The sequence below is a fragment of the Genypterus blacodes genome, unplaced genomic scaffold (genome assembly GCF_046128005.1).
Source record: "Genypterus blacodes isolate CSIRO-AG114 ecotype Tasmania unplaced genomic scaffold, CSIRO-AGI_Gbla_v1 ptg000054l_1, whole genome shotgun sequence".
NCBI lineage: Eukaryota > Metazoa > Chordata > Actinopteri > Ophidiiformes > Ophidiidae > Genypterus > Genypterus blacodes.
This window is the reverse complement of record NW_027466866.1, coordinates 2542812-2569703: the sequence shown is the minus strand read 5'-3', so window position 1 is coordinate 2569703 and position 26892 is coordinate 2542812. Positions and strand designations below refer to the sequence as shown.

The 26892-nt window shown below is 43.4% G+C and overlaps 3 protein-coding genes across 5 annotated transcripts in view; 2 read left to right on the top strand and 1 right to left on the bottom strand.

The window, feature by feature from the left end:
- camsap2a (calmodulin regulated spectrin-associated protein family, member 2a) overlaps positions 1 to 6849 on the bottom strand; it is a 34339-nt gene extending 27490 nt beyond the window's left edge. For both annotated transcript variants that reach the window (XM_076151361.1, XM_076151362.1), the window contains exons 1-2: positions 6298 to 6849; positions 2091 to 2350 (exon numbers count right to left, since the gene is read on the bottom strand). In XM_076151361.1, the coding sequence (XP_076007476.1) occupies positions 2091 to 2350; positions 6298 to 6436 (399 nt within the window). In that variant the 5' untranslated portion in view covers positions 6437 to 6849. The remainder of the gene's footprint in view (positions 1 to 2090; positions 2351 to 6297) is intronic.
- Positions 6850 to 7756: 907 nt separating this feature from the next.
- ddx59 (DEAD (Asp-Glu-Ala-Asp) box polypeptide 59) lies at positions 7757 to 11768 on the top strand. The gene is made up of 8 exons (XM_076151417.1): positions 7757 to 7974; positions 8173 to 9014; positions 9166 to 9348; positions 9473 to 9562; positions 9698 to 9949; positions 10640 to 10792; positions 11056 to 11184; positions 11300 to 11768. The coding sequence occupies exons 2-8, from the start codon at positions 8187 to 8189 to the stop codon at positions 11558 to 11560; spliced, it is 1896 nt and encodes a 631-aa protein (XP_076007532.1). The 5' UTR covers positions 7757 to 7974; positions 8173 to 8186; the 3' UTR covers positions 11561 to 11768.
- Positions 11769 to 11983: 215 nt separating this feature from the next.
- On the top strand, positions 11984 to 26172 carry kif14 (kinesin family member 14). 2 transcript variants are annotated; one of them, XM_076151197.1, is made up of 29 exons: positions 11984 to 13233; positions 13379 to 13633; positions 13866 to 13953; positions 14170 to 14268; positions 14458 to 14510; positions 14607 to 14637; positions 14767 to 14874; positions 15133 to 15249; positions 15404 to 15522; positions 15756 to 15928; positions 16560 to 16707; positions 17100 to 17163; positions 17290 to 17474; positions 17700 to 17802; positions 17888 to 18045; positions 18315 to 18462; positions 18767 to 18913; positions 19082 to 19211; positions 19410 to 19503; positions 19713 to 19854; positions 20109 to 20218; positions 21196 to 21296; positions 21451 to 21678; positions 21873 to 22060; positions 22620 to 22772; positions 23285 to 23407; positions 23500 to 23574; positions 24417 to 24567; positions 24849 to 26172. In XM_076151197.1, the coding sequence occupies exons 1-29, from the start codon at positions 12188 to 12190 to the stop codon at positions 25205 to 25207; spliced, it is 4896 nt and encodes a 1631-aa protein (XP_076007312.1). In that variant the 5' UTR covers positions 11984 to 12187; the 3' UTR covers positions 25208 to 26172. The 2 variants fall into 2 exon arrangements, with proteins under 2 accessions (XP_076007312.1, XP_076007311.1); XM_076151196.1 differs by having other exon boundaries at positions 19082 to 19214.
- Positions 26173 to 26892: the final 720 nt, after the last annotated feature.

The window sequence follows — 26892 nt, the reverse complement described above, 5'->3', positions numbered from 1 at the left end:
ATGGATGCGAAGGTTGGCTCACGAGGTGGGATATAAAAGAGGAGGAAACCAACAAAGGAGGGAGGAGGGAAAAAAGAGGTAGAGTAGGGAGGGAAGATGGAGGGGTGGTAGACAGAAAGAGGGAGGAAGATGAAATGGAAGGAGTAGAGCTCGAGCAGCTCATTTCCACATTCATTGCACATTTAGCAGCTCAGTAACACACACACACACACACTCACACACAGCTGCACATTTGAAAAGGTGTTAAAAAAAATCATAATCCTCCAGACAGACAGTAATCCATCAGAATCCCTCAAATATATGAATTAACAGACTAGAGAATATGGTGGTGTCACCCATAGGTGCACACAGCGAACAAACACAAGTCTGTCAGGATTTAAAACCTAAAACTCATTAAAAACTGCTCTAGATTTGCATTCGTTGTCTTCAAATGCACACATATGATAAAGCTACTTGAAGAGAACATGACAGAATGCTTGTAATGTCAATTCCAACGCAACGTAAATAACCTCTGAATTAGCATGGAGGGCAAATGAAGCAGCAGGACCTCTGCAAAGAGACTGCAGGCGTGCTGCGGGCTCATTGTGTCTCTGGATTGTTATTCACTGAAGCACTAAAAGCTTCCTATTGAGACTTTGTCTGGCAATAATGAGGAGCCTTCCTTCTCCACTGATGCACCGGCACAGACGGGGAAAAGACAAAGGGCAGCGCACGCTTTGAGAGGACGGCTGTGGGTAAAGTCAGACGCAAGAGTGCATTTGGACTCCAGGAAGCCCCCACATCGCTGACAAATGCAACAACGTCACATTTATAATCTATGCCATGGCAATGTTGTGGTGTAAACAGGGCAAACAAGATCGTGAAACTGGCAGGAAATAGCTTGCGTCTAAAAACAAACAAAAAGTGAGGACAGACCACTGAGGGTGCGGATAAGGAAAGAAGAGCTGTGAGGTCAGAATGTTTTGTTTTGATGCTTCGGCTTCCTCTCCCTCTCTTATTGACAATTGCTCATTTCCTCTCTAGTGACTTAATCACAGATCCACTCAAGCGAGAACATTTCAAACATCCTTGAAAGGTCCAGGAACGACTGAGAAAGTCTCCGAGACTGACATGCGGCATTTGAGCATATAAACCGAGAAATGCTTGACAAAGGAGCTCTGGAGTGTAATCTGAGTTACTCTCCTCTCTTCCACCCTAAGCAGATGTCAAAAGGCTTTCAAGTATAAGGCAAGAGGCCTCAGCAACCCCTGCAGTTTGTGGGAGAACTGCCCAATCATGTTCAATAGAGCAAAGTAACCACATATAATAATTAAAAACATCCCCGTTGACTGCAACCCTTGCATAAATGCTTACAAATGGCGCCCAGACAGCAATTCCATCGCTCAGTACATTTACATGCACACTTGACTCTGTTTATTGTCTGCACTGTGATGTTCCCTTTCTTTTTGAACACTTGGTCTGTACTCAGAGTAACGTGCATGTAAACATACCAACTGTCAGCGATAAGATCTTGTTTGGTTTGATTGTTTATTTTCATTCAACAGTGCCTATCAAGTAAAGTCTAACAAGAGATAAATATGAGATATCTTGAGGAAAGGCATCAGCAATGCAGCATAAAAAAGATCTGATTGCTTTGTCTTCAAATCCCTAGCCCGCGCAGCAGATGCAATCTAATTATCTCATACTTTTGACTGTTCGCAATCTGTGTGAATACAGCAACATCTGACTGAGCTGTGTGAGAGTGTGAATATGTGAGCGTCATGTGCACTCACTCCTCTTCCTGCTGCCTCAGAATGTGCCCTCAGCTATCTTGTCTGGTTACATAAAAGTATGAAAGACAGGCAGGATGGAATGAGGAAAGAGAGCATAATGAGCACAAACAAAGGCCTTTGGACTGAGCAGGATGAATGTTTTTTTTGACAAGCCATCTCGGTTATTTCATTTAGGGATTACAGTTACCGGGGCAGATTTGTACACAAAGGTCTCTCCAATCCATGGTGGGTTATTGAAAAACTTTCCAGCAGTTTTTGAGGGCCAGGCGTAACATTTTGTTCATGAAAGAGATCGGAGAAGAAGAAACGCTCTCTTACCATTTGAAGCGGCCTCTTGCGAAGGTCCCTCTCTGTGACCAGTCGCTCCTGGTCGGTGACGTAGAGTCCTCGCTGAGCAAGCGCCTGGATGATGGCGTCGTGGCCCAGCAGAGGCTTTTCATTGTCACTCTTCAGAATCAGGCTGCTGGCCTTGCAGTAGAGATCGGCGGAGAGGAGGAGGCTGGCCACGGGGGGCTTCAGGTGCTCCTGATCATACTGATCCGTGTAGAAGGGGTCCTTCAATTCTGCTGGGATGCTGTCTGTAGGACGGAGCGGAGACAGAGGGAGATTATTGTTGCTGCTGGACTCAAACAGAACCTTAATACTACTGGGTTTCATTTGTACTGTCTGGACTAACTGTGAAACATTCAAGAATAGTACTGTAGGTACAAACGTTATGAAAACAAACACCAAAAGTGGTTCAATGATACTAAAGCCAGGACCAAACTTTCTCTGGTGCATCCTGATGTCAGCTTTATTCTAATCTGCCTTCACTTTTTTTTTCACTTTTTGCGAGGCCTGTTTTCGTTCTTCATTGCCGTGTTTAGGTGGTATCTCGATATAGATATGTGTGGATAGAGCCCGGTGTTGCTATAGCAACTGCAGTATGAGTGGAGCCCAATCGATCCATCTAGTCTGTACCTCTGCAGCCTTCAGCTCCCTGGGAACACCCCTCACACTGCCTGCTTCATCAAAGACACACAGACTGTTGATCTGTTGCCTAAAGCAGGTCCAGTGCAATTCTCTGCTTTTCATTTGACACAAAAACAAAAGAGGATTGTGATTTGGAGGAGTGTTGCAGACTGCAGGTACATGTTTGCCTATTGTAGTCAGTATCCCAGACACAAAAGACTATTCTATAATGCTATATAAGTTTAAATAATATAACTCCAGCTGACTTAAAGTGGATGCTGTTGCACCATTCCACTCCAGCAGCAGAGGAAAGAGTGTTTGTGCACCCAGAGTGAGTGACAGCTTCCCTCTCCTCAGCATCACTGCCCATCCTCCAACAGTCAATGAATCACCTGCACACACTGACCCTTATCAACAAGGTCGTCTGCAGCTACGTCGCGTTATTAGGGAGTGGAAATGCAGTGAAGCAGTGTTGAGCCTTTATTCAGTAAATACCACAGTCTTATGATACATTATTGATCTCTGCAGAGGCATCACTCCCTTCCTCTTCATTGGATCCCCCCCTCAATCCTCCACAGGAAGGGCCTGCTCAGACTGAGCTGCACCCCTGGAGCTGGTAGGAGTTCCGCTTCCAGAGCTTCAATTTGTCCATGATTAAGTGTTTCCAGGACACATTTCATGGACTACCCTCTTGCTTTACAAAATGTAAAATGACAAATTGATGATGATGATGATGTATCTAAGAAGGAGAATTGATTTGATTCACAATTTCTGAATATAGGGCTGTGTAATTTGTATTTTAGCCTTGACTGTTTGTTAGCTGGCCTGGATTTCATAGATTAGTTACTGTTTGTTTGAACCTTTCACTTTACTGTTCCTTCAATATAACCTCAAATCACTATTACATAATCCTCTATCAACAAGTAGTGATCGCTGACAGAAAACATTACAAAACCCTCACATTAAAACAGCTCTGATCTAACATGACACGTTTGATTCATTGGATGCTTTGTTGATCAGACTTCTAAGCTGAGTGTTTGCTTTGCTTCACATTCAGAACATTCTTCAACTGCCGGGAACAGAGCAGGTTCATCGATTTTGATATGAACTGCCTTGCTCAAGAGGAACTTCAAAGGAGTGTTAATCCCATCATTTCTGATTTCCCTTTACCGCCCAGACTTATGAACCAGAGACGCGCACAAAACATTGGTCGCTATTATCAGTGTGAGATGATTGATGGGTTTCGATAGCGTTTCCTCATAACTGCATAGTTTGCATCAGCTAGTAGACTGCAGATTCTTAATGCAGTCCTGTAATGAGGCACACACACATACACCCCCCCCTCTCTCGCGCTCTCAGTGGCTCTGTGGAGGACTATATTTTTGGAATTGACCCACTTCATTCAGTCCAGATTGGGAACATACAGAGGATCTGCTGGGGATCGTGTGTCTGTTAGGCTGTTATAGCAAAATGGTGAATAAAATTTGGACTTTTTGCTACATCAGCAAAATATAAGCGCACTGTTTCAACGTAGTAAGGTGAACTGAGCTGAGTTTCACAATTACACACACACACAGAAAAGTAAATGATCTTGTCTTGTGTTTAGCAAAGCCACAGTTTAAATAGTGTGTCAGGTAAACGATGCATAACTTATATGTTGTCACGAAACCACAGTACATTTCAGTTCACATGCCTCGGGCTCTGATTGTGTGGCGGATATTGTTCTTGTCCTCACTGAACCCTCCGTGTGCCAACTTGACTGATACAGCAAAAGCTCTGACTGCCAATACTGCCACCGCCAATATTCATGAGAAATCTGGTTTGGAGCGACGTTTCCACTGCAACGCATTCTAACAATACAAAACAAATATTTCGCAATAGACCATTCAAGGTGAGATAATGGAGTCTGTTCTGAAGACGGTGAATTATCAATTAAAATGTAAGTATTTCATTCAATGTGGGATGAATTAAAACTGCAATTTCTTGAATGTAGGATAAGTTGCCTGAGCATACAAACTAATAAGGGTGGCTCGAATACAAGAATGTGTTGAGTGATGAATGAAATGTTTGTGTGCATTACTTTCTTTGGCTGGGATCCATTAATAACAGCTCCATTTATAGCTCTGGGAACATGCACAATGGAAACATCACGCCAATCATGCAAGTTCTTCCACATTATTGATTTATAGTGACAGAACTTTGCTCCACCCACTTCTGTTCAGCTATGCAACCTTAACAGTTGTTAATCACGGTATCATACAACGTTGTTTTCCTCTTGAAAGAAGCAATGAAAATGTACAGTACACACAGACGAGTACAGACTTACAGCCTCATCGACGACTGATCACACTGAACAAAAGCAGTGAATTGGCTGGAATTTGGACACACCTTCTGGAGGGGATTTGTCATAAGCAAGTGACAGACGTGGAAATTTTTTCCTTTTGCTCATGCTTCACTCCCAAGCCTAGAAAGCAAACAGTAAATCTGTATTTTGACTCAAGTAGGTTACATGCTGACAAATCCCATTCAATCTCTCCTCACTCTCTCCTTCAGTATTTTGGCTGTTGTATCCCTCATAAATTCTGCTGATTAGAAATGTGCAGTTTATTTATATTTTCCTTTAAATGTCAGAGGTGTGATCTATTACACACACATATCACATCTGTGTCTATAGACTGAAGATGACCTAGAATAAGGGTGAGCATGTAGGAAAATATTTAGCCTGTAGTGACTGAAATGATGGCCTGAATGTGTTGATTGATGCCTAAAACCTTTGGAGACGTCAAAACATACAATAAAAACAACTACTTTTTGTCAGGTCTATTCTCTGCATATAGACTTGGAATGAAGTGTATAAAACCCCCCCAAATATATCTTTCATACTTATTTCAATCAATTCAAAGTTCCAAGTTCAAATAACATGAATTGGCATAAACTGTATATCAGTCAATCATGAAATGTTATGACTATAACATCATAAATAAGTAAAACATACATCATGACATCATGTTCTGAAGTAATGTCAGCATATCACTGCATAAATAAAAATGTAGATCAGATCTTGAGCTCATTAAGCACATTTACTTTCAGTTTAATCAGTGGATCGTTTGTCTTATAATGGTCGCTACCTCCTCATTTATTCCAATATGTGATCTAAATTCAATGCTGATCATGCAGGCAATGCAATGCCCCTCATGTTCTTCCTCCCCTGGCTTAGATGCAGCGCTTTGAAGGTGACATCATCAGAGACACCTTCATCCCTCTTTAGATTAAACACTCAGACTTCATCAAGCACAAACACATCCTTGTTGCCAAATGAGCTCAAACGTATAATATGAAAACTGGTTTCATCTTTGCTTATGGTAATTATCTTTCCATTAAGCACTTAAATGAGATGGCCTATAACAACAAACAACGTTTTAAGAGTAATCCGTGGTAAGCATATAGTAAACATGTACTCTGTGTGTTTACATAGAGGGGTCAGATTTGATTCTCCTTGTTGCGAGGACTCATTTTGCACAAGAACGTAAACAATGTAAACAAATCCATAAACCTGCAGGTACAAGCATCCTACCTGTCCCGTACGCTTTGGTCACCAGCCATGTGAGGCTACAGCAGATCTTGGCTCTGGAGAAGTCATAGTGCTCGAACGACTTCACTGCAGGAGCAACGAAGGTCCTCTTCACCTCTCTGACGTCCTGAACTTCACCCATATTTCCCCACTGAACTCACGGGAGCATCCCACTATTGGAATTTCACGGAAAACAATACGATTCGGAGATTTTTCCAACCAAACTAACCACAGTCCATTCAGCGGTTATTCGTCTTCTCTCCTTTGTTGCTAGTCCTGCTGTTCTTCATCCATTCTGCTCTGTAACAGTTGAAATGGGCTCCGACGGGCAAAGCTGAGAAGAATTCCTTGCATGGGGTTCAGAGGATAATTTGATCTTCAATGCGAATAAAAACAGACATATTTCCATTGTTTGAATTCTTTAGGCGGAGACGGCTTGTGTTTTCCATCTGTGTGTCTCCTCGGATGGACAGCCTACGTGTGTGTTTTGGGCTCCTCTCCCCATTCTTCGTCAGTTTTCCTGCGGCACTGTGGAGCTCTGACTCCTGCACCTCTGTGCTGCAATACGCATGTGCCCATAATGCCTTCAAGTGCTGTCGGAATTATGAAAACTAAACAGGAGAACGGCAATGCATAGTCGTAATCGAAGGGGTGTCCCAAATCACCCAGGGAGATTTAATGTATTAAATTTAAATTTATTCCGACGTTACCAGATGTTAGCAGAGAAATTACATGTTTGTTAAGTCATAACAAAACGCACGATTCCAAATAAAATGTAAATCATAGGTTTTCGGAGGAGCACTTGAAGGCAGCATGGGCAGCACGTATGTTAATTAGCGAGAACAACAAAGATGAAGATAGATAAATGATACAAACCAACGCGTTCTCAGGTGAACATATTTACAAGTTCACCCTATTCCAAATCGCTTCTTCTGCCTTTTACATTCTGCAAACAGCGCAAACATTTCGTAACCGAATTCAGTATTCAGCCACACCCACAGTGTAGGCTGCAACACACGATATAGGATTTTGCTTTATAAATATAAAATATCATATATATAAAAATATTTCACATATTTAATGTGATTTGTCCAAGAATCAAGTGATCGGACTTAGGAAATGTCGAAGCCAAAAGAGAGTTCTTATGATTTTTTTAAAATGTCTCCCCAAATACTATTTAACATTTAATATTATTTACATAAACATAAAACACATATATTTAGATAAAAACATATATAATGCATGCACCAATTAATATCAAGGGACAAACACTTGTTACTTACTACTACGTTTACTACTTATGTATACATGAGTTCAATGTGAGTATTCACAAGATCAATAGTTCAAAAAATGTTGGGTTTCTAAAAGAGATGGTCGGTTTGAAAATGTAGACAAATTATCAATTAAAATAAACGTCTTTATATTGAAGTGAAAGCAATCATTATCACGCTAAAACATAGCTATACCTTTTAAAACGGGATTAATGTCAAGTTCTATTTCACAATGTATTTCCTTGACTTTATTGGCTATTGCGTGTTTGTAAGACGATATTCCACCAATGAATATGTCAGTAAAACAGATTGTGGTAACAAACTACATTTCCCAGCAGGCAATGAGAACTGCGTCATTTCAAAGCGTCGGCGATTGTTTTTAACGGAAGGAGGATTTGAAGCGGAAGAGGTAAAGACGTACCCGCTGTTTTCGTTGTAATGTTTACAACTATTACTAGTCGTAACTAATCGAAATGTAAAGCTGCGTTTCATTGTGCATATACCACGGTTAAACTCTGTCTTTTAAATAAACTTGCAATCAAACGACAACTAAACAATGACGAACAATCGACACGTTTATTTTAAATTTGACGTTTGTTTTCAACAGAAACTTGTCCCAACATGTTTATGCCAAGAGCTCTGAAAGTGAAGAGACCTGTTGAGGGCTCAGGACACGTTCTGAAGAAGAAAAGCAAGGTTGGACAGGAGGAGAAGGCTGGTGAAGGTAGTTCAGAGGTATCTGCTCAGAGGGAGGAAGAACGTGAAGACAAAACACAGACAGAGACAATCCAAGCAGCTTTGAAACAGAGCCCGCTACATGAAGATCAGCAAGGGTCTTCCTCGGGTGACACTGACGAAGAAGAAGAAGAGGAGGAACCTGTCAAATCATTCAGAAAGTACCAGAGATGGCCGGAGCCAGGGGAGCCCGTGTGTGTGATGTGTGGTCGTTATGGGGAGTACATCTGTGACAGCACAGACAATGATGTGTGCAGTCTGGAATGCAAAGGCAGGCACCTTGTCCAGATGGGGGTGGGGATCGGAGAAGATGCATTTAACCGTAAGGACCCAAGTGGAGATGAAAAGACTCTGCAACATCAACAGCCGCCCAGTGATGCCAGCAGAGTGGGATCACACGAGTCCCACTATTCCTACAAGGAGGACCCGTTCATATCTGGGCTGACGGAGGAGCAGGTGACGCGGGTTAAGCAGGAACTGGGCATTGAAACCCAGGGACGAGATGCCGGGAGGCCCATCGTGGAGTTTGAGCACTGTGGTTTCCCCGCCACGCTGAGCGGTAACCTGAAGAAGGCCGGCTACGAGGCGCCCACGCCCATCCAGATGCAGATGGTGCCTGTTGGTCTGGTTGGGAGGGATGTAATAGCCAGTGCTGACACGGGCTCAGGGAAGACTATGGCTTTCCTGTTGCCTGTGATAGTGAGGGCCCTTGAGGTACACATGACATCAGATTCATTACATTCATCTGTGATGCTTGTGATGTGGTGCCAACATTGAACTACTCACAGCTTCTCACTTCTCTGTTAGAGCTTGATCAAAATCATGATGAATATGTACCAAGCTGCTGTATTTCCCACATTTTCAGAAACAGGTGGACACTGCCGGTAGCCCCGTTGCTCTCATTGTGACCCCCACACGTGAGCTGGCCATTCAGATAGAGAGACAGGCAAAGGAACTGGTCATGGGCCTCCCCAACATGAGAACTGCCTTGCTGGTGGGCGGCATGCCACTTCCTTCACAGCTCCACCGCCTCAAAAGCACCATCAAAGTAAAGTCACTTTTTATTTTATAGTAACTTCACCGATCATTTTCAAAGTTGTGCGTAAAAATTAATTGAGTTTGCTTTTCATCTTCATCATCGTCATCATGCTTCTCTATGAATCCCCTGTCAGATTGTCATTGCCACCCCAGGGCGACTGATTGAGATCCTGAAGCAGAAGGAAGTGCAGCTGGACTGTGTCAAGGTTGTTGTGGTTGATGAGGTATGATAATCTCTTTAAGGGATCCAACAGGCAGAACAATGGAAACATGAGAACAAAAGCCTTAAATGATTATGAAACTCAATCAACAGGATTTAGAATGTAAAGGTTTTTTTTTGTTGGTGTTGTGTCCTGTAGGTTGACACCATGTTGAAGATGGGCTTCCAGCAGCAGGTGCTAGAGGTCTTAGAACACGTCCCAGAGGAGCGCCAGACTCTTTTGGCCTCTGCTACCATCCCAGAAGGGACGGAGGATCTGGCTGCACGGCTGACCCATGACCCCATCCGTATCACCATTGGGGAGAAGAACCAACCCTGTGCCAACATCAGACAGATCCTGCTTTGGGTAGAGGAGCCATCCAAGAAAAAGAAGCTGTTTGAGATCCTCAGCGTAGGTTTTCCACTGTTGTTTGAATTTTAAACCTTCATTTTCAGTTCACATCCTTGCTTAGGCTTGATTCCACTGCTGACATAGCCTTTCCTTTAGTCAGGAATTTGATTTATTGTTTCAGAAGTCTTATTGTACTGTTTAGCACAAAGATGTTCTTTGGTAGAGAGACACACACAGAAATCAGACCATCTCAGTTTGCAGTGTTTCGTGCTTGGAATTTTAGTAATTGGCCATTAGAGTTGCCTATTCCAAACTCCTGTCTCCCTACTTCACCATATTTAGACAGACATTCCCCGCACCCCCTCCCCGTCTGGAGGATATGGGAAACACTCCAGGAATCCCAGCAATGGCTTCCAAGATTTAAACAGGGCAGGACAGGAAGGGTCTACTTTTATTAACCCAGTAGAAATTTAAGAATATATATTTTTGATAGATTTTAGTGTGAAAGACATGAGGGTGATGTTTTTGTTTTAACTTAATATTCATAACGGGCTGTTCTTTAATTCTGATTGCAACTATCAGGGTGCTGTCATTAAAGAGTGTCCCTTTTGTAGACTCCTTTGTGTAGCTGGATTGTGGTAGATACTTTTTCATGCAGGCTGATGCCATACTCCAGCATCATTATATGAAAAATATTTACCTGACCTTACCCCTCACACCCACAGAATGTTTTTCTTTGTGGCCTTTCAGGATAGTAAGCTGTACCAGCCTCCTGTGGTGGTGTTTGTTGACTGTAAACTGGGGGCTGATCTACTATGTGAGGCGGTCACCAAGGTGATGGGCCTCAATACGGTGGCCATCCACTCTGACAAGAGTCAGTGGGAACGCAACCGCATCCTCACGGTGAGGCCAAAGGCATCCAGAACATGGACAGTAAAGTGCATAAATGGAAATGCTCCTGTGTCTGACGTCCAAGAGCTATAATTCTGAATTATTTGTACTTGGAAAAGCACAGACACTGCAAGCATACAGCAAACATTCTAAGACAGTTTTTCATTGAGTCAACCTTTTATTTCAAACAACAAATTGTTAAAATTAACCTCAAAAGACAAAATAAAGAGGGAGTGCCTCTTTAGTATGTAACTTTTGCTCTGTTGGGTCCTCAGGGACTTCTGGAGGGAGACTTTGAGGTGGTGGTCAGTACAGGAGTGCTGGGCAGAGGACTGGACCTGGTCAACGTCAAACTTGTGGTTAACTTTGACATGCCAAACAGTATGGATGAGTATGTCCATCAGGTTAGTGATAATAATTTAGTTTTTATGTTTGTGATAAAAATATTATCGGGATCCCAATATGTAGCCCAATAAGATTACAATTTTAACCATAACTTTACATCTTTTTTTCACTTAGGTGGGCAGGGCTGGTCGGTTGGGACACAGGGGAACAGCCATCACCTTTGTCAATAACAACAACAAACGACTATTCCTGGATGTGGTAAACCGGGTCAAGCCCACAGGCTCCATCTTGCCCCCGCAGCTTCTCAACTCTCCTCACCTGCACGAGCAGCAGAGGCGAGAAAGACAGAAAGCCAAGCCGGGACTGGAGGATGCACTGGTCACCAAGAACAACCTCATAGACATTATCAGGAAACACGACCGTCGCAAGAAGTAGACCTTTCTGCTGATTGTACCATTGGAACTGCCTCTTGAAGATTAGATTCCTCTAGTTTTGATAAAGAAAAGTGGATATGATGTATTGCACTGACTGAATGATTTTGACCTGATCACATCTATACCTTGTGTTGATATTGTCAAAGTGTCTCTGAGCAATTTCCTCCCAGCTCCTGTGTTTCGTAGCCCTTCAGAAAATGTAATAAATGTGACTATTTTGGTACTTTGCGTTTTAATTTAAATTTACACAATGCCTATTCAGAATGAAGGAAACCTCAATTCAAGATGTCTGTACTTGATTATGCTGCCACCTATCGTCCGTCCTACGTAACTGCATGTCTTTGCCTTGACGTCACGTACCGCGTCACAGAAATTCAGCCAATCAGCTCTCAGCGGCGGAGGCGATTTGAAATTGAAGCGGGCGAAAGCGGAAGCGATGGGAGGATAATAACAAAACAAGCAGCTCGAACACGTCAACTGGGACTACTTTATTTCTCAGTATATTTTTTAGTTAGCTTAAGTTTTAGTTAGCGCTTAGCAACGGTTTTACACTCTTCTTTTAATGAGTAACTTCAGTTAAATTACAGACGGTGATAGTTAGCAGTTGGCTAAAGCGTAAACTGTTGCCATGTCTTTATTTTCCGTGCAAGCTAGGAAGCATACAACTTATTATGACCATCTCATGTCAACATCAACATCCAGAACGCCGGCCAGGGAGCGTCAAACAGTACGAAAATCATCCGAAATAACCGAGCTCACTGCTGGAGTGGATTCTTCGTGCGAAGACAGCAGATCCTCCGATAAAAGCAGACATGTAAACAGGACATTTGATATCTCGGCGCTGTCGAAGAGCGGCGGAGGGCAGCAGACTCCTTACCGTGCCCGGCTCACCCTGCAGAGGAGGTCCAGGAGGAAAACTGGGGCAGAAGCGGCGGAGAGAACGATGGGTGATAGAAGCCAGAACGCTACACCGACAACAGAGAAAAGACTGAGCGTGCAGCGAAGGACCAGGACCCCATCAGCCGGACTAAGCACCCTGCAGGGTCAGCGTGGGCTCCACTCGGCATCAAAGGTCCTCAGTGAGCCAAACGGGAGGACACCTGGTTTATTCCGCTCCACGAGTGTGAGAGAAACGCCACCTGGGACCAAACCAGGGAAAACTACTGCATCTGTGGAGCCTCCGAGGAGATTTGTACCCAGCAAGACGCCATCCACTTCTTCATCTTCCTCCGCAGGCACGCAACCAGAGGACAAGGTCGGGGCCTTCAACACCCCGACCAAGAAGACCCCGTTTGAGAAGATCGCCGCCAAGAGGGACGTGTTCGAGAGGCTGGCGGGGAAAGAAGCTCCTAAACCGGTGACGACATTCAAAAAGTCTGCGACTCTAGAACGGTCCAGAAAGCAACAAGAGGAAACCAAACCTGTCGCTGCTCCCCGGGCCAGTCGGGCCCTTGCAGCTGGGATACACAAGCAGAACACCCGGACCTCCAGCGCGTTGACCCCGGGTCAAAGAGGAGACGCGACCCTGACCCTCACCGGGGCTTCGCAGCCAGGACCTCCGGACGCGTCCATGTTCCAGTCCCGACCCAGCGAGGCCCTGAGCCGGCAGGATGTCTTGAAGATGGAGAACAGTGCAGTGACAGTGGCCGTCCGCGTCCGACCCTTCAATACCAGGTGAGCTACTGAATGCTTGACACACACACACACACACACACACACACACAAAGAAAGTGCTCTTGGTTTATTGTGTATATGTAAAATGTTTGAAACCTGTAGATAAAATTACACACTATGTATCTGTATTCCTGCTCCATTGCAGGGAGAAGACAGAGAAGGCATTGCAGGTCATTTTCATGAGCGGTCAGGAAACTCTGGTCCAGCACCCGGTCTCCAAGCAGAGCTACTCCTTCACCTACGATTTCTCCTTCTGCTCGGTCGACGAGCTCGAACCAGCATTCGCCAGCCAGCAAACGGTGTACCAGACCCTGGCTGAGCCTCTGCTGGAGAGGGCCTTCGAAGGATTCAACACCTGCCTCTTTGCTTATGGCCAGACTGGCTCTGGCAAGTCCTACACGTGAGTCGTTTCAGTTGATGAGGTCACCCTCTTCCCACAATGAGTCATTTCCACTGGCCCGCTATGGCATCTTTTAAAAGCTTGTTCTATTTTTAGTACTACTCTATGGTTGTAGGAATTTTGTTCGGGCACTATAGGCTCTCATTATTGAAAAAGCTTTTGAATTTGAGATTGTGAGGCACATGTATAAGAGTTAGAAATACATCATTGATAATTAAATTGTATTTTACAGGATGATGGGCTTTGGAGAAGAGCCAGGAGTTATCCCACGATTTTGCCAGCAGCTTTTCACCAGACTGGCCTCCATGAAAAATCAACAGGTAAGAAGCATTTAACTGTAGCTTTTGTTGTCTTATGTTATCTTGGGGATTCTTTGATGAATGCTTTCACACAGAAACGCTCAATCAAAGCACCATTCACTTATGACCCCATTAATTTTATAGAATTACTTAGACCAGAGATTGCAGATTTCTAGCAAAGCAAGGTGTTTTTATTCTACAAATCTGGTTATGTGACCCTTTTTGTGGTTATTTCAGGTCAAGTGTCATGTAGAGATGAGCTACTTTGAAGTGTACAATGAGAAGATTCATGACCTGCTGGTGACCAGAGACGATCCAAACCAGAGGAGGATGCCTGTAAGTAGAATGAAGAAGAGTCAAATTAAGCCAAGACACTGCTTGACAAGCTATTGAATTTCCGTGTCCTTTCCTGGCTTTATTTGCACGGACAAATATCGCACACAATGTCTTAATGTGCTGTGCAGACTTCAATTGAACAATAATACAGCATAATAAGTGATAAACCATTTTGTTTTGTGTTTCCAGCTTAGGGTGAGGGAACATCCAGTTCACGGGCCCTACGTTGCTGAGCTCTCTGCGTAAGCAAACCATGTTCTTTTATTGGATGAATATTCAACAAAGCATAACTTAATGTAATAATTAACCTTTTAATTCCTCTGTTTTTCTCTTAACAGGAACGTTGTGAGCTCTTATGGTGACATTCGGGTATGTCAAACTTGTTTCTACTCATAAACATTATTTTCTCATTTAACAGCTGATCTGATCGATGCAAACATACTGTTGAAGTGGTCAGGGTAAGTTATTCAGTTACAATTCAAATTGTCCTGTTTCCAGGGATGGCTGGAGTTGGGCAACAAGCAGAGAGCTACAGCAGCAACTGGAATGAACGACAAGAGCTCCAGATCTCACTCTGTTTTCACTCTGGTTATGACCCAGACTAAGGTATGATGGCCTTGCTGTGTGTGTGGGGTGTGTGTGTCCATCACAAACCAAAAGTAGGTTCTGGCCTGGACTACTAGAGGTTAAATATCTCATTTAAATTAATTTGAATTTTGAATAGTCCTCTCTGCACTACAGCCAGAGTTAATAAACAATAGTCTCAATAAGCAGATGAAATGTCTGTGTGGTCCATTGTCATTATTATTCAATGTGGAAAGTGGATAATACACTAAATCTGTGTGTGTGTATGTGTGTGTGCAGACTGAGTTTGTGGAGGGAGAGGAACACGACCACAGTATCACCAGTAGGATCAACCTGGTGGACCTGGCAGGCAGTGAGCGCTGTAACTCAGCTCAGACCAGCGGCGACCGGCTCAGGGTATAAACACACACATGTGCAGTGTACATACACAAACACTCATTATTCTATCCTATACCTGCACGGTCAAACAGAGAAATGTCTTTGCCTGTCAGTCAGGGAACTGCTGATATACTGATACTTGTGTTACATTTAATTCTTTTTTTTATTGCAGGAGGGTGCAAGCATCAACAAATCCTTGCTCACCCTTGGGAAGGTCATCTCTGCCCTGTCAGAACAGGCAATGACCAGGAAGAAGGTCTTCACTCCTTACAGAGAGTCTGTCCTCACGTGGTAAGAGAGCATTAGCTTGGTCACATATTCAGTAGATCTAGAGAGATGTATCCAGTGTACTCAAGGTGTGGGTGTATGAAGTATACACAACGTCACACCAGAACAGCAATTTACTATATTTTTAGTTTCTGGGTAGTCACTTGTAAACATTCAGCAAAATTCTCAATGGCTTTGACATTCTGGAAGTTTCCTTGAGGACCAACTGCCGCCTTCGACTCGTCTTTCCCCTGCAGGCTGCTGAAGGAGAGCCTGGGCGGGAACTCCAAGACCGCCATGATTGCCACGCTGAGTCCCGCCGGCAGCAATGTGGAGGAAAGCCTCAGCACTCTGCGTTACGCCCAGCAGGCCCGCATGATCATCAATGTGGCCAAGGTCAATGAGGACACCAACGCCAAGCTCATCAGAGGTCAGACAGTCAAAGCACCTAAATCTAGATGTGTAACCGCTTTCGGCACATTTTGCTCTTCTATTGTCTGCATCACTCTCTTTGTGCGTTTACGTGTCTGTCCCGACATGTCTCACTCTTGGTCTCCCGCTCCCCTCCTCCTCTCCCGCATGCTGTCTGCTCTGCCCATCTATCCATCACCAGCTTATGCACTACCCAGTTCAATTAAAGCCTGGCCCTAACCTTGCCTCCAGGCCATATTTATGCACTGTCAGTTGCACATGGCAGCTAACTGTCATGCAAGTATTATTTTTCATCAGAATATTCCCCTGCTGTTTTGTGCTTTGAGCACTTGGGGGAGCTCTAGCTGCAGGTTTCTCTCCTGTAGTGTAGGCTGCTCTGGAAATTCTCCATATTGGGACAATGGAGCTCGATAAATTGACTTTAACAAGACGTGTTCTCGGGAAGGTCAGTGGGAAAATCTCAGCATTCCTGTACCATCTTAAAAAGCCCAAACTTTTTCATGGCTTTAGATAAGTTTTTTTTTTGCGTCCTTCAATTATATAATCATTAATACCCATTCATCAAATTAGCCTGAAACTGCTCCAAATGTTGCTGCATTGATTGACTATTTCACTGTGTTTGTGTTCAGAGCTGAAGGCAGAGGTGGAGAAACTTAAAGCGGCCCAGACGAGCTCCCAAGGCATCGAACCAGAGAGAGTCAGGATGTACCAGCAGGAGATCACAGCCCTGAGGAACACACTGTTCCAGCAGGAGAGAGAGATGGCCGAGGCCAACCGGTCAGCATCACTACAATCACTATGACTTTGATATATATAAGAAATTAATAGCAACGTTATCTTTCATGTTCCATATAACATGTAATACTTATATAGATATATTTTTACATTTATAACGATGTGTATTTGTATTTATAGTATGTGCTGTATTTTCATATGGCATTATGGTATTTTATTCACCCTGTTGCATATACTGCATTTAAAAGGATTTAAATGCTTACATTAAATTAGTTATGATCAATGATCAATTAATTCTTTTATAGTTATGAAATAAATGCAATAACATACTATATATCACTTTCCTGCCTTTTAAACGGTGGTAATGTGTGTGAATATATTATTATTCGACATGATATGACTTTCTCCTTATGTTTTTCCCTTTTTTCTGCCAGGGCCTGGAGGGAAAAGCTGGAACAGGCAGAGATTCGCAAACGTGAGGAGACCAAAGAGCTGCAGGTGATTTCAAATGAGATTTTTATTTTGTATTCTGGTCTTAAATCTCCCACATACCTCTGATTTTATGCATGAAAGCTCTCATCCTGAGTTTAACCTTAACACGGATGAATCAAACTCTGCCTTCAGAAAGCAGGAGTGACGTTTAAAGTGGACAACCGTCTACCCAACCTGGTGAACCTGAACGAGGATCCCCAGCTGTCTGAGATGCTTCTGTACATGATCAAGGAGGGTCAGACCACAGTGGGCAAGCTCAGGTCTGAGGCCACACATGACATCCAGCTAACAGGAGCCCTCATCGCCGACCAGCACTGGTGAGGATGACTGAGGGGGAGGGAAGATGGCTCAGTACCATAAAGACGATGCATTTTTGTGATGCTTAGAATCCCTAATCTAAGCAATATTAGTTCTTAATGTATGGACAGGGCTGTTACCTGGACAAAGAGATATTTTTGGGGTTGTACGGTAAATGCTTTAGAATGAGTTGTATTTATTTTCGATTTGGTTTGGACTCATTAAATGTCATTTGTGTTGTTTAGTGTCATCTCCAGCATGCATGGTACAGTCACCCTCACTCCCATTGAAAACGCCAAGACCTTTGTAAATGGGAAACTCATCTTTGAATCTACTGTCCTGCACCATGTAAGTAGATCAGCAAATACTCTCAAATCCCCCAATGAAGCCGTTTGTTCTCATCTGTGTGTGATGATGTGAATATGGTCGACAGGGTGACAGAGTGATTTTGGGCGGAGACCATTATTTCCGTTTCAACCACCCAACAGAGGTGCAGTCTGGGAAACGAGCGTCGTGCTGGACAAGCTCGGGTGACGGCCACAAAGACTTTGAATTCGCCAAAAATGAGCTGCTTGCTGCTCAAAGAGCACAGTGAGTATAAAAAAACATTAAAATAATATCGCACTACCACAGAACAGCTGGTGAAAACATGTTGTAGAGTTCATCAAATAAAAGTTAAATAAATTGTGCTTTACCTAAAATAAATCTTTATGACACATAGAGAGAAGTTTTGCAAGTTTCAGCTCATAAATTATCAGGGAATATTTCTTTTTGGAGGCGGGAGGGGAAATGTCTATTCCTAGAGATTTATAATGAGCTTTGTAGGAATTCTCCTTCAAGTCCAATTTTGTGTATGACAGGCTGGAGGCAGAAATTGAGGAAGCCCACGTGAAGGCGAAGGAGGAGATGATGCAGGGAATCCAGATGGCCAAGGAAGTGGCGCAGAAAGAGCTGTCTGAGCAGAGAGCGCTTTATGAAGACAGGATCCAAGTCCTGGAGAGAGAACTGGTACACTCAAACACTTTCATTCTCCCTACCTTCCAGGTTTTTTCTTCACTTGCACTTATCTGTGATTTATGATTCCAGAGGAATATTTAATCCTATCCATTCTGAAGCAATGTTAGTTCTGTCTGTGATTAAACCTTCATTGGAAAATCTGAATCCACAAGTAGTATATTTTCTCAAAGCTTGTGTAATGCGTCACACTACACAGCAATGAATGGGTTTGTTTTGATCATGTGTGACATTTTGTCTGTTCTCCGGTCAACTTGGGTAACCAAAACCAAGTAAAAACAAACTTGCATTCACTCAGAACGAGGAGAATGCGCGGAAGCAGCGACAGGAGCTGGACCAGCAGAGGGTGGCCAGCCAGATGGCACAGCTGAAGACTGCCAAAATGGAGCTGGAACAGGAAGTGGACACCCAAAAGAAACGCCTACGCTTGCACATGGAAGCCGAGGTCAGGACACGGAACAACACCTGTTTAATGTTCACTTGCCTCTTCAAGTTGTGACAAGTTTTCCTGGTGATCATTTTTAGACAAAAGGCTTTCGTCTTAAAGTTACAGATTGCCATACTCCTATTTGATCATTTTTATTATTGTTTATATTACCATTGTGCCATGCAGGCGATGGAGGAACATCGTGTGTCTCAGGCGAAGATTGTTGAGGCTTTGGAAGCAGAGAAGACGAAGATCGGCAGAGAGCTGGAGGAGATGCAGAAGAGAAGGGCTTTGAGGGAAGACCGCACTCCCAAAGGTGGTGAGAGCATCAAACTCATATTGAACTGCGGTATAATGGCAAATTACATCACACAAAGAGTTTTATGTTCTTTTCAAATCCAATGAGTCGCTGTAATAATTGTTTTGCATGACCTGGTATAAACCCTGGGCACTTCAGATTCTCTTCTACTCAGAGCTGTGGTAGAGTTAATAATGTTTAATGTCTGCTTTGTAGTCTCTCCACAGTGGGACGCCATGAAGCTTTCCTTAATGATCGAAGAAGCTAATAAGATCAGCGCTGAACTGAGGAAACACACAGTCTTCAGCAGGTATACCTAAACCAAAGACTCTCTCCCACTTATTTATTGCTGAATCCATATTGTGGTTGATAAATAAGTCAGTAATACATCCCAGTCTGGAGAATATTTCATGAAAACAGTGCAACCAGTATCAATTGCAGTAGGTGTCTCTTAAATTTTCCGCCGTCTCGGGAAGTCGCTTTTTCCTCATTTCAAATTCACTCCCCCCTCTGTTGCAGGCATGAGAGCTATGACATGGAGAAACCGGAGCAAGGTGAAGAACTACAAGTCCGTGTTCAAAACACTAAGCTTGGCATCTCCACTTTCTGGAGCCTTGAGAAGTTTCAGAACAACATGGCTGCCATGAGGGAACTCGACCAGGTTTGCCCTCTGCCTTTCAAATCAGCACCTCCTTTGATTTAATGGCTATAACATCAGTAGGTGATTTGCCAGCCATCATTCTGCATATATAGTGTATGATGTAAGCCCATTGTAATCACCATTATCATTTAGTCCAAAGTAAGTGAGTTTACAGCTGACAGAGGAGGAGAGAGTTATGCTCCATTTTGCTTTAGTTTTCTTTATAAGTCATGTAAATGAGAGCGGGACAGTAAACCGTATTTCACCCTCCGCAGGGGGATTCTACCTCTAAAGATGACGACGTGTTTTATGACCCCGGTGACGAATGGGAGCAAGATATATCATCGGCCTCCTCCACTTCCACCTCCTCCTTCTCACGCCGCAGGTAATTATCAGGCGCTTCCTCTCTTCCTCTCCTACCTGTCATCCCCTCTTTCCAACATCTCCGAATACACGCCGCGTTACTCGGAATTCATTTATATTTGTATGAGTTACGGCGTCGGGCTGCTGGACACAGAGCCTGGACGGACAATGTGTGGCTTCATCCCAAATGAACTCAAACAAACTCGCTGCTTCTTGCATTTTTTTTGTATGTTAACAGTGTTGCCAAAGTGATGACTACGGAAAGACTGAAAGCCTTTGAGATGGAACATTGAAAATTGCGTTTTTTGGATGATTTTAGGTTATTGCTTCAGTCGTCCTTCTTACTTTTCCACCGCTGTGATTTACAACCTGGCGCATATTTGGACGTTCAACACATTTTTTCTACCATGAAAGGTCGACATTAAGTGGCGACCCATGGTCCATTCTGACTTTTGTTTAGTTTCTTCTATGTAATGATGTGATTTCAGTGAAGGTCAGGATAAGGGGTTTAGGGAAAGGGCAGTGAACGGTGCCTCTGTTTCTCACTCTCCAACCAATGTCCCAAACAAACTATTCTCATGCGTGTACTCAACACCTTTCTGACATGCAGAACCCCCCCAACATTTTCCTGTTGGGTGCCTGTGAAGCATCTTTATGGTGACCCCGCTGGTGCCTGCAATAACAGAGGAGCCAGCCAAATGAAACATGGCATAAGCTCTGCGGGTTCCTTCATTCCTTCACTCCTACTGATTCCATTAAACCCGTGCCTGAACTCTAGAGCCTCAGCAATAAACGCCTACCAGCCTCCCTAACCCTGAACTCTCCAAACTGTTTTGCAGTCTTTACTATCAGTGGTTTGTAGTTTTGTGATTGTTTTTGCTTGTAGAGATGTAGGGGTGAGTTGCATTTTATCAGGATCAAAGACTTCTAAGTGTGATGATATGATTGTAAATGTAAGTTAGGCACTCATTGTTTCTTCTCTTCTCTGTTTGCCATTAGGAGCCGGAGCCTTTTGAAGAGCAGGAGGATCTCAGGACGTCTGTACGAGATTCGAGTGCATCCCATTCAAAGCCTGCACAACTGCTCCTCACAGTCTGTTGGTAAGAAACCTACGGCATATTGTATTGCAAACTTCTCATTCCAGGATAAAAGATGCATGCAGATTTTTCATTTCACAGTTATAGGCAAAGACGACCCAACTCCTCTTGTGATCAATTTGAGATTAGGTGTAGTCACATACCTGTTTGTCCCCAGGGCTGATGGGTGTGGCCAAACCACCGTCCACCCGTCCCAGTAATGCAGACTCTGCTTTGCCTGGCATCTGCAAGGAGCTGATTGGTCAGTCATTGGCCCATCTGCGTGGGTGCAGCGGGACAGAGGAGAGCGTGGCAGACAGGTTGGCCTCTGACCTCTACCTGCTGTACGTGGCAGTCCAGACCATATCGGACCTGTATGATGGCCTGGGTGACAACCAAGAGAACGGTGAGATTCAATCTAAAACTCTTTTCAGAAGTGAGACAAACAACAACAAGTTTGTAGATGTTACCTGTTATTAGTTCTGGTTCAATGTTCTAATTGTCTTTTTGTAGTTTTGGCCCAGGTTAAATAAAATTATCATCATATTTGAATGGCACTGGACTACATTATTTAGGGGTTTTTGCTTTTTCTCCTTCTAGTGTTCATGTGTAACTCGGAGGCCCAGACGCAGCTGATCAAGGCCACAACAGCCGTAGAGAGTGCAGCCTTTGTGACCACACAGTGGTTGGTCAGCGTTAAACCCACCTCCGGCCTGCTCTACACCATCGCCGAGGAACTTAAGAGCCAAGTGAAGAAGATGGGAGGATACTTCCAGCTACTTATTCAGGTCAACACACACATATTCCACGAACAAAAGTACCGTTCTATATCAAAGGCCACACTGCGACATAATACGGCTTTATAAATCTGACCTTTTATTTGCGTACGCCATTTCTCTGTCTTTAAGCGTACGCAATATTTTAGTCGGGATCCTACGCAATGTTTTATAAATGAGGCCCGGGGTGACTAATCAAAATTCAGAGTGTTGATTGATGGGTCTTAGCTCTGAGCTGTTTGAGCTTTGTCTATGGAAATGGACAAGCAGGGGAATTCTCAGCCTTGAGCCCCAAACAGAGCATTAATATATGGAAAGTGAATCAAAAATTTCTCACCAGCCTCAGCACCTAAACAGTATTTCACCCGTCTCACTCCCGATTTTTCCACATTTTTCTACCATTTTAATTTATTTACGGACCTTTCAATCAATGTCCACCGTTTTGTTGGCTCGCTGGCATCGATTCACTGTAAAATCAATTTGAATCCTATCTGTTTGTCAGTTTGTTTATGCTGAGTTGATGTTGACTCAAAACGGGGGAAAAAAAAAAATGCCTCCCCCCCCCATTCAGGGATGTGAATCTGAGATTTCATCAATGGTGACGGAGGCGCAGAGGAAGAGCAGTCGGTGCCTGGACGAGGCATTACTGGCGCTCAGCCACCTGGCGGCAGTGACCGGCACACAGCTGAATGTGATGGAGCTGGGCACCCAGGCCACCGGCAAGGTAACATTACCATTATTAGGGCAGCAACCACTATCGCCGTCCAGGCTCTGAGGTTCACCGTAATCAGCTGCACACTCCGCAATATGGGAGAATGGAATATCACCTGTGTGGATCTCTGAGCGAGGAAGATGGCTGGAGGTGGGGAGTTATTGAGCTGAATAAGGACGCCGCATGTTTGATTTTGTTGCTGTGCCGCTGCAGCAGTGTTAAATTTTTTGCAGGGGAAACGCATATTTAAGGTGTTTGATGTTCTATAAAACCTAGCTTTATATTAAATCCAAATCACTCTATTGCAGCCAAACTCTTTAGTATATGTATTATATAGGAATTATTATTGTTTGGTAGTTAGTTTAGAAAATATAGACAACAACAACTCATGTAATATGTAGTATGTATTGGAGAGCTAACAGGTTGTCATGTAGAAGAATCATGTTCTGCAGTATTATATTCAACATATGTGACAACTCAACTCTGCGAAGTCTGAATATAACATAAAAACATCATCTTTTCAGTCATCAGCGGTCATAATTCTGCTGAAGGGGACCAATAAGGGCATTCGCTCTCTCCTAGAGGAGGGCCTCACCATCACCAGGGGGATGCTGAGGGATGCTCAGCTGGCCTATCCCAGGACCACAGTAAGAGATCACCATCATTTCTTAAGATAAAGTCATTCTGACTGTTTTGATTTTTGTCAGTTCTCAGCGAGATCATCTGTCTTTGCTTGCAGGTCCTACAGAGCCTGAAGTCCAGGACACTTGACTTAGCCTGTATTTTGCAGCGGTACATCCTTTGCCACATTACAGTAAGTTTCAGAAAGACAGCACACCACAAAATTGGAGTCGAATTGTGTCAAGACTGACAGCACAGTCAGTGGATAATCACAGCTTGAAAAGGGCTTGTCGGCAAACTAGCTTTAATTCCAGTTCATTCTGTGTTTTTGCAAAGAAATGAAGGTCGAACGGCTTAAAATGTACTTAAAACTGGATGAGACATTTTTCCTACCAGCAAAATAAAAAGGTGTTTATGGATTTTGGAAACATTTTACTACTTCATGGTATTTTTTTATGTTTGACCACCTAACAAGAAGACTATTCTAGGAGAAGTGTTGGTTATTTTTGTCCTTTCTGGCATGGAAAAGGAATTATCTGCAATCTTTATACACAAGCTTTTGCTATTTGTGTCCTGGAAACCCAGACTGAAAGAACATATGTCCTACAAAGCTGGGTATGTAAAGGTTAAAAAACATCCCCAACTTGACACATGCTTAAATGCTACAGATTAATACCCACTCCCAGAGCAGCCCTGCTAAAGATGCCACTCATCCTTTATTGCTCCTGTAAAGCCCAGCGCTCTGTAGGCTTATCTCTCTGCAGTCGTCCCTTGGTGATCGTTCGGGTAATGAATGTGTTGAATAAAGTGGCATCAGTCACAGCTAACAGGCTTGTTTGCCGTTATCTTAGGCACACAAACTAGCAGTTTTTTGTGAAAACATTCACGGACATGTATAGGCACAGGGACATTCTACTGCCCACGGTGTGATTGTAGACGAAGCCAAGTGAGTTACAGCTGGATCCATCTACTTCTGCGTTGTCCCTTGAACAAAGCATGTATAGGCAATATGTGCTTGTGTATGTTTTAAAACAGGAGAGAGATACCGACCAAGAGAGGGTGGCAGAGGAGGAAGACGAGTCCTCAGGCTCCCATCTGCAGAGACTAAGGATAACAACGACCAAGCTGTTCCAGCTGAACCGGGTCATTAGAGAGCTACATTCCAGTTTGTCCTCTTCCCTGCGAGGTGAAACTTCTTGCATAAACACTGATGACATTCTACACCAGTATAATGTTCTTATTTTTCTATATTCTGCAGTGAATGGGTTAAGAGGCTGTGCCATGGCAGCTTAGCAGGATAGAGAAAGCATTCCTGTGGCGGCACAATGATCATCTGTGATATTACACAGGAACTGAGTGGAAAATCAATGTTCCAGCTTTCTGCTTTTCCGATTCTAAATCTGATTTTGATGAATTCGTCCACTGTATCATATAATAACTGTCTCCTCTCTCCATGTATTCCTGCAGACTCCAACCTCAACCGCCACCAAGAGGCAATCTCCTCCTCTGCCAGAGCTGTCGATGAGCTGATCACGGGCCTGTGCAAGGATGGAGCCTCGTCTGGCCTGCAGCTGCCCTGCATTCAGAGTGTCATGGCTGCACGAGATGAGCTCCACTCAGCTCTGCAGTGCCTGTCCTCTGCTGCCTGGAGTCAGCAAGGGGCAGGGAGGAGCAGAGGCTCTGCCACCTCCGAGAGGAGCACAGATGATGAAAACTTGCCCAAACAGAGAGCTGCAAATACTAGTTCTTGTAAAAATCTTATTGTGAGTAAGACCGTGTTCTTACCACCAACTTTGTCGCCCAATGGCAGCACACACTGGTTGTGATTTATATATATATGCATTTACTGTGTGTGCTTTACTTTATGCAGTGCTTAAATCATGGAGGGTTCCGTACATAGGCTGCCAAGAAAACCATGTTCACAAACTCCTTCAGGTAACAGTAGAAGGTGAGGCTATATTATATTTGGTGACCTCTGGTATCTCAGTGTTGTCACAGGCAGCAAACAGTGCCCGCATTCAAAGTGGTGAAAAGTTATATCCACACTTATACAGTCAATTCTGCTTACTAAGTGCACAAAATACTTGTATTTTTTTAAAAAGATGTTAAACTTACTAAAAAATAATTTAAGTGTGGGTGTTCCAGTGAGTTCAATATGTGAACTCTTATGGCAATGAGAATTCTTATTCTGTCACAAGATGAGCATCAGTAAATGTAGCATTTGTGTTGAGGTATACTTGATTAAAGTCTTTGTATTTTCTATTATCTACTGTCAGTACTTTGAACGGATTCCAGTATTCTAGTATTCCAGGTGTGTAGACTGAGACAGAGGCTTTATTCACAATAAGAAGAGTTAAACACAGCTGCTGAGGTTTGATTAATAGGAACAATATGTTACTGTAAGGAGAAAGTTCTGTTTTAGCAGGTAGACTCTGTTGCACTGCATTGTTCAAAGGGCACTAAATTGTCACTCCATGCTGCAGGGTTCTTGTTGGTGTTTTATTTTTGTGTGCATGTATATTACTTTTGTTGGTACATGTTGGTCTGATTCATTTCAAGCTTTCACGTTTTATATTGTATTACATGTAAAAAACAGATTGCACTTGGACGAAGCTTAGAGGTTGCATTTCTGATAATGTCCTTTTAATCACAGAAAACGCAATTTCGTGCAGGTTTCGTCCTCTTTACATTTACTACAACACGCCATTTATTTAGTCCTTTAGAGCTTTCTATCTCTCAGTAAAAGTTTAACATGATAAAATCATTCAACGACTTGTAATTATACATTAAATTCTTGTGGCTAAGATATTTTTTAATGATTCTGTTTCATCCTTCTGTCTTTTAGCCGTCAACAGACCTAATATACTGATTCACTTGTGGCCTGCTTGGAGAGGCCCATGTATAGTTTTCGGTAAAGTCCCAGGGCCTCTGATTTGGAGGAGCGGATCCAGCCAATTCACACTCTGCTGCAATTGGCTATGGTCCATACTGGCAGCCACAGCATGATGAAGTCAACAGAAATACAGTATTTGCAAAAAGCAGGGGATGAAGTCACCATACTGGATTGTCTCTAGTCAACTGATCTCATATTACCAACCAAAACAAAATCGATATTTACCTGAAGGCTTTCAAGAGAGCCCAACTTATTTGAATTTACTATATCCAATTCCAAAGCACCAAGGATTACAAGGAAAAAGAACTTTGATTCAATCACTTAAGAACCAAAAGTTAAAGGCAATTTGAATAATAAAAGTTTAATGGATTCTTCGCTTGATTATGTCCAACATGCCCATCAAGTTGGAAATCCAACTTTAACTTTTTCGGATATCCAGTGATTTAGTGTTTTGGGATAGTTCAACCAAGTGCCGCTTCACGCCATTTTGATACCCTCCTCCCACCTACGTTTAACATTTTATCTGCTTCTCTCCGCGCCGCCTTGCCGCGTTGCCGCGTCGTTCCTCGCCGCACCGCCGCCTCGTCCCTTGCCGCGCCGCTCCGGTCAACACCCACA

Excerpts from the sequence above, each read along its gene's own strand:
- ddx59 (XM_076151417.1), top strand. The coding sequence starts at position 8,187 with ATGTTTATGCCAAGAGCTCTGAAAGTGAAGAGACCTGTTGAGGGCTCA. Across the intron at positions 9,015-9,165 it reads TGATAGTGAGGGCCCTTGAG|AAACAGGTGGACACTGCCGG; the intron begins GTACACATGACA and ends CCACATTTTCAG. Across the intron at positions 9,563-9,697 it reads AGGTTGTTGTGGTTGATGAG|GTTGACACCATGTTGAAGAT; the intron begins GTATGATAATCT and ends TGTGTCCTGTAG.
- kif14 (XM_076151196.1), top strand. The coding sequence starts at position 12,188 with ATGTCTTTATTTTCCGTGCAAGCTAGGAAGCATACAACTTATTATGAC. Across the intron at positions 21,679-21,872 it reads GGGTGACAACCAAGAGAACG|TGTTCATGTGTAACTCGGAG; the intron begins GTGAGATTCAAT and ends TTCTCCTTCTAG. Across the intron at positions 22,061-22,619 it reads ACTTCCAGCTACTTATTCAG|GGATGTGAATCTGAGATTTC; the intron begins GTCAACACACAC and ends CCCCCCATTCAG.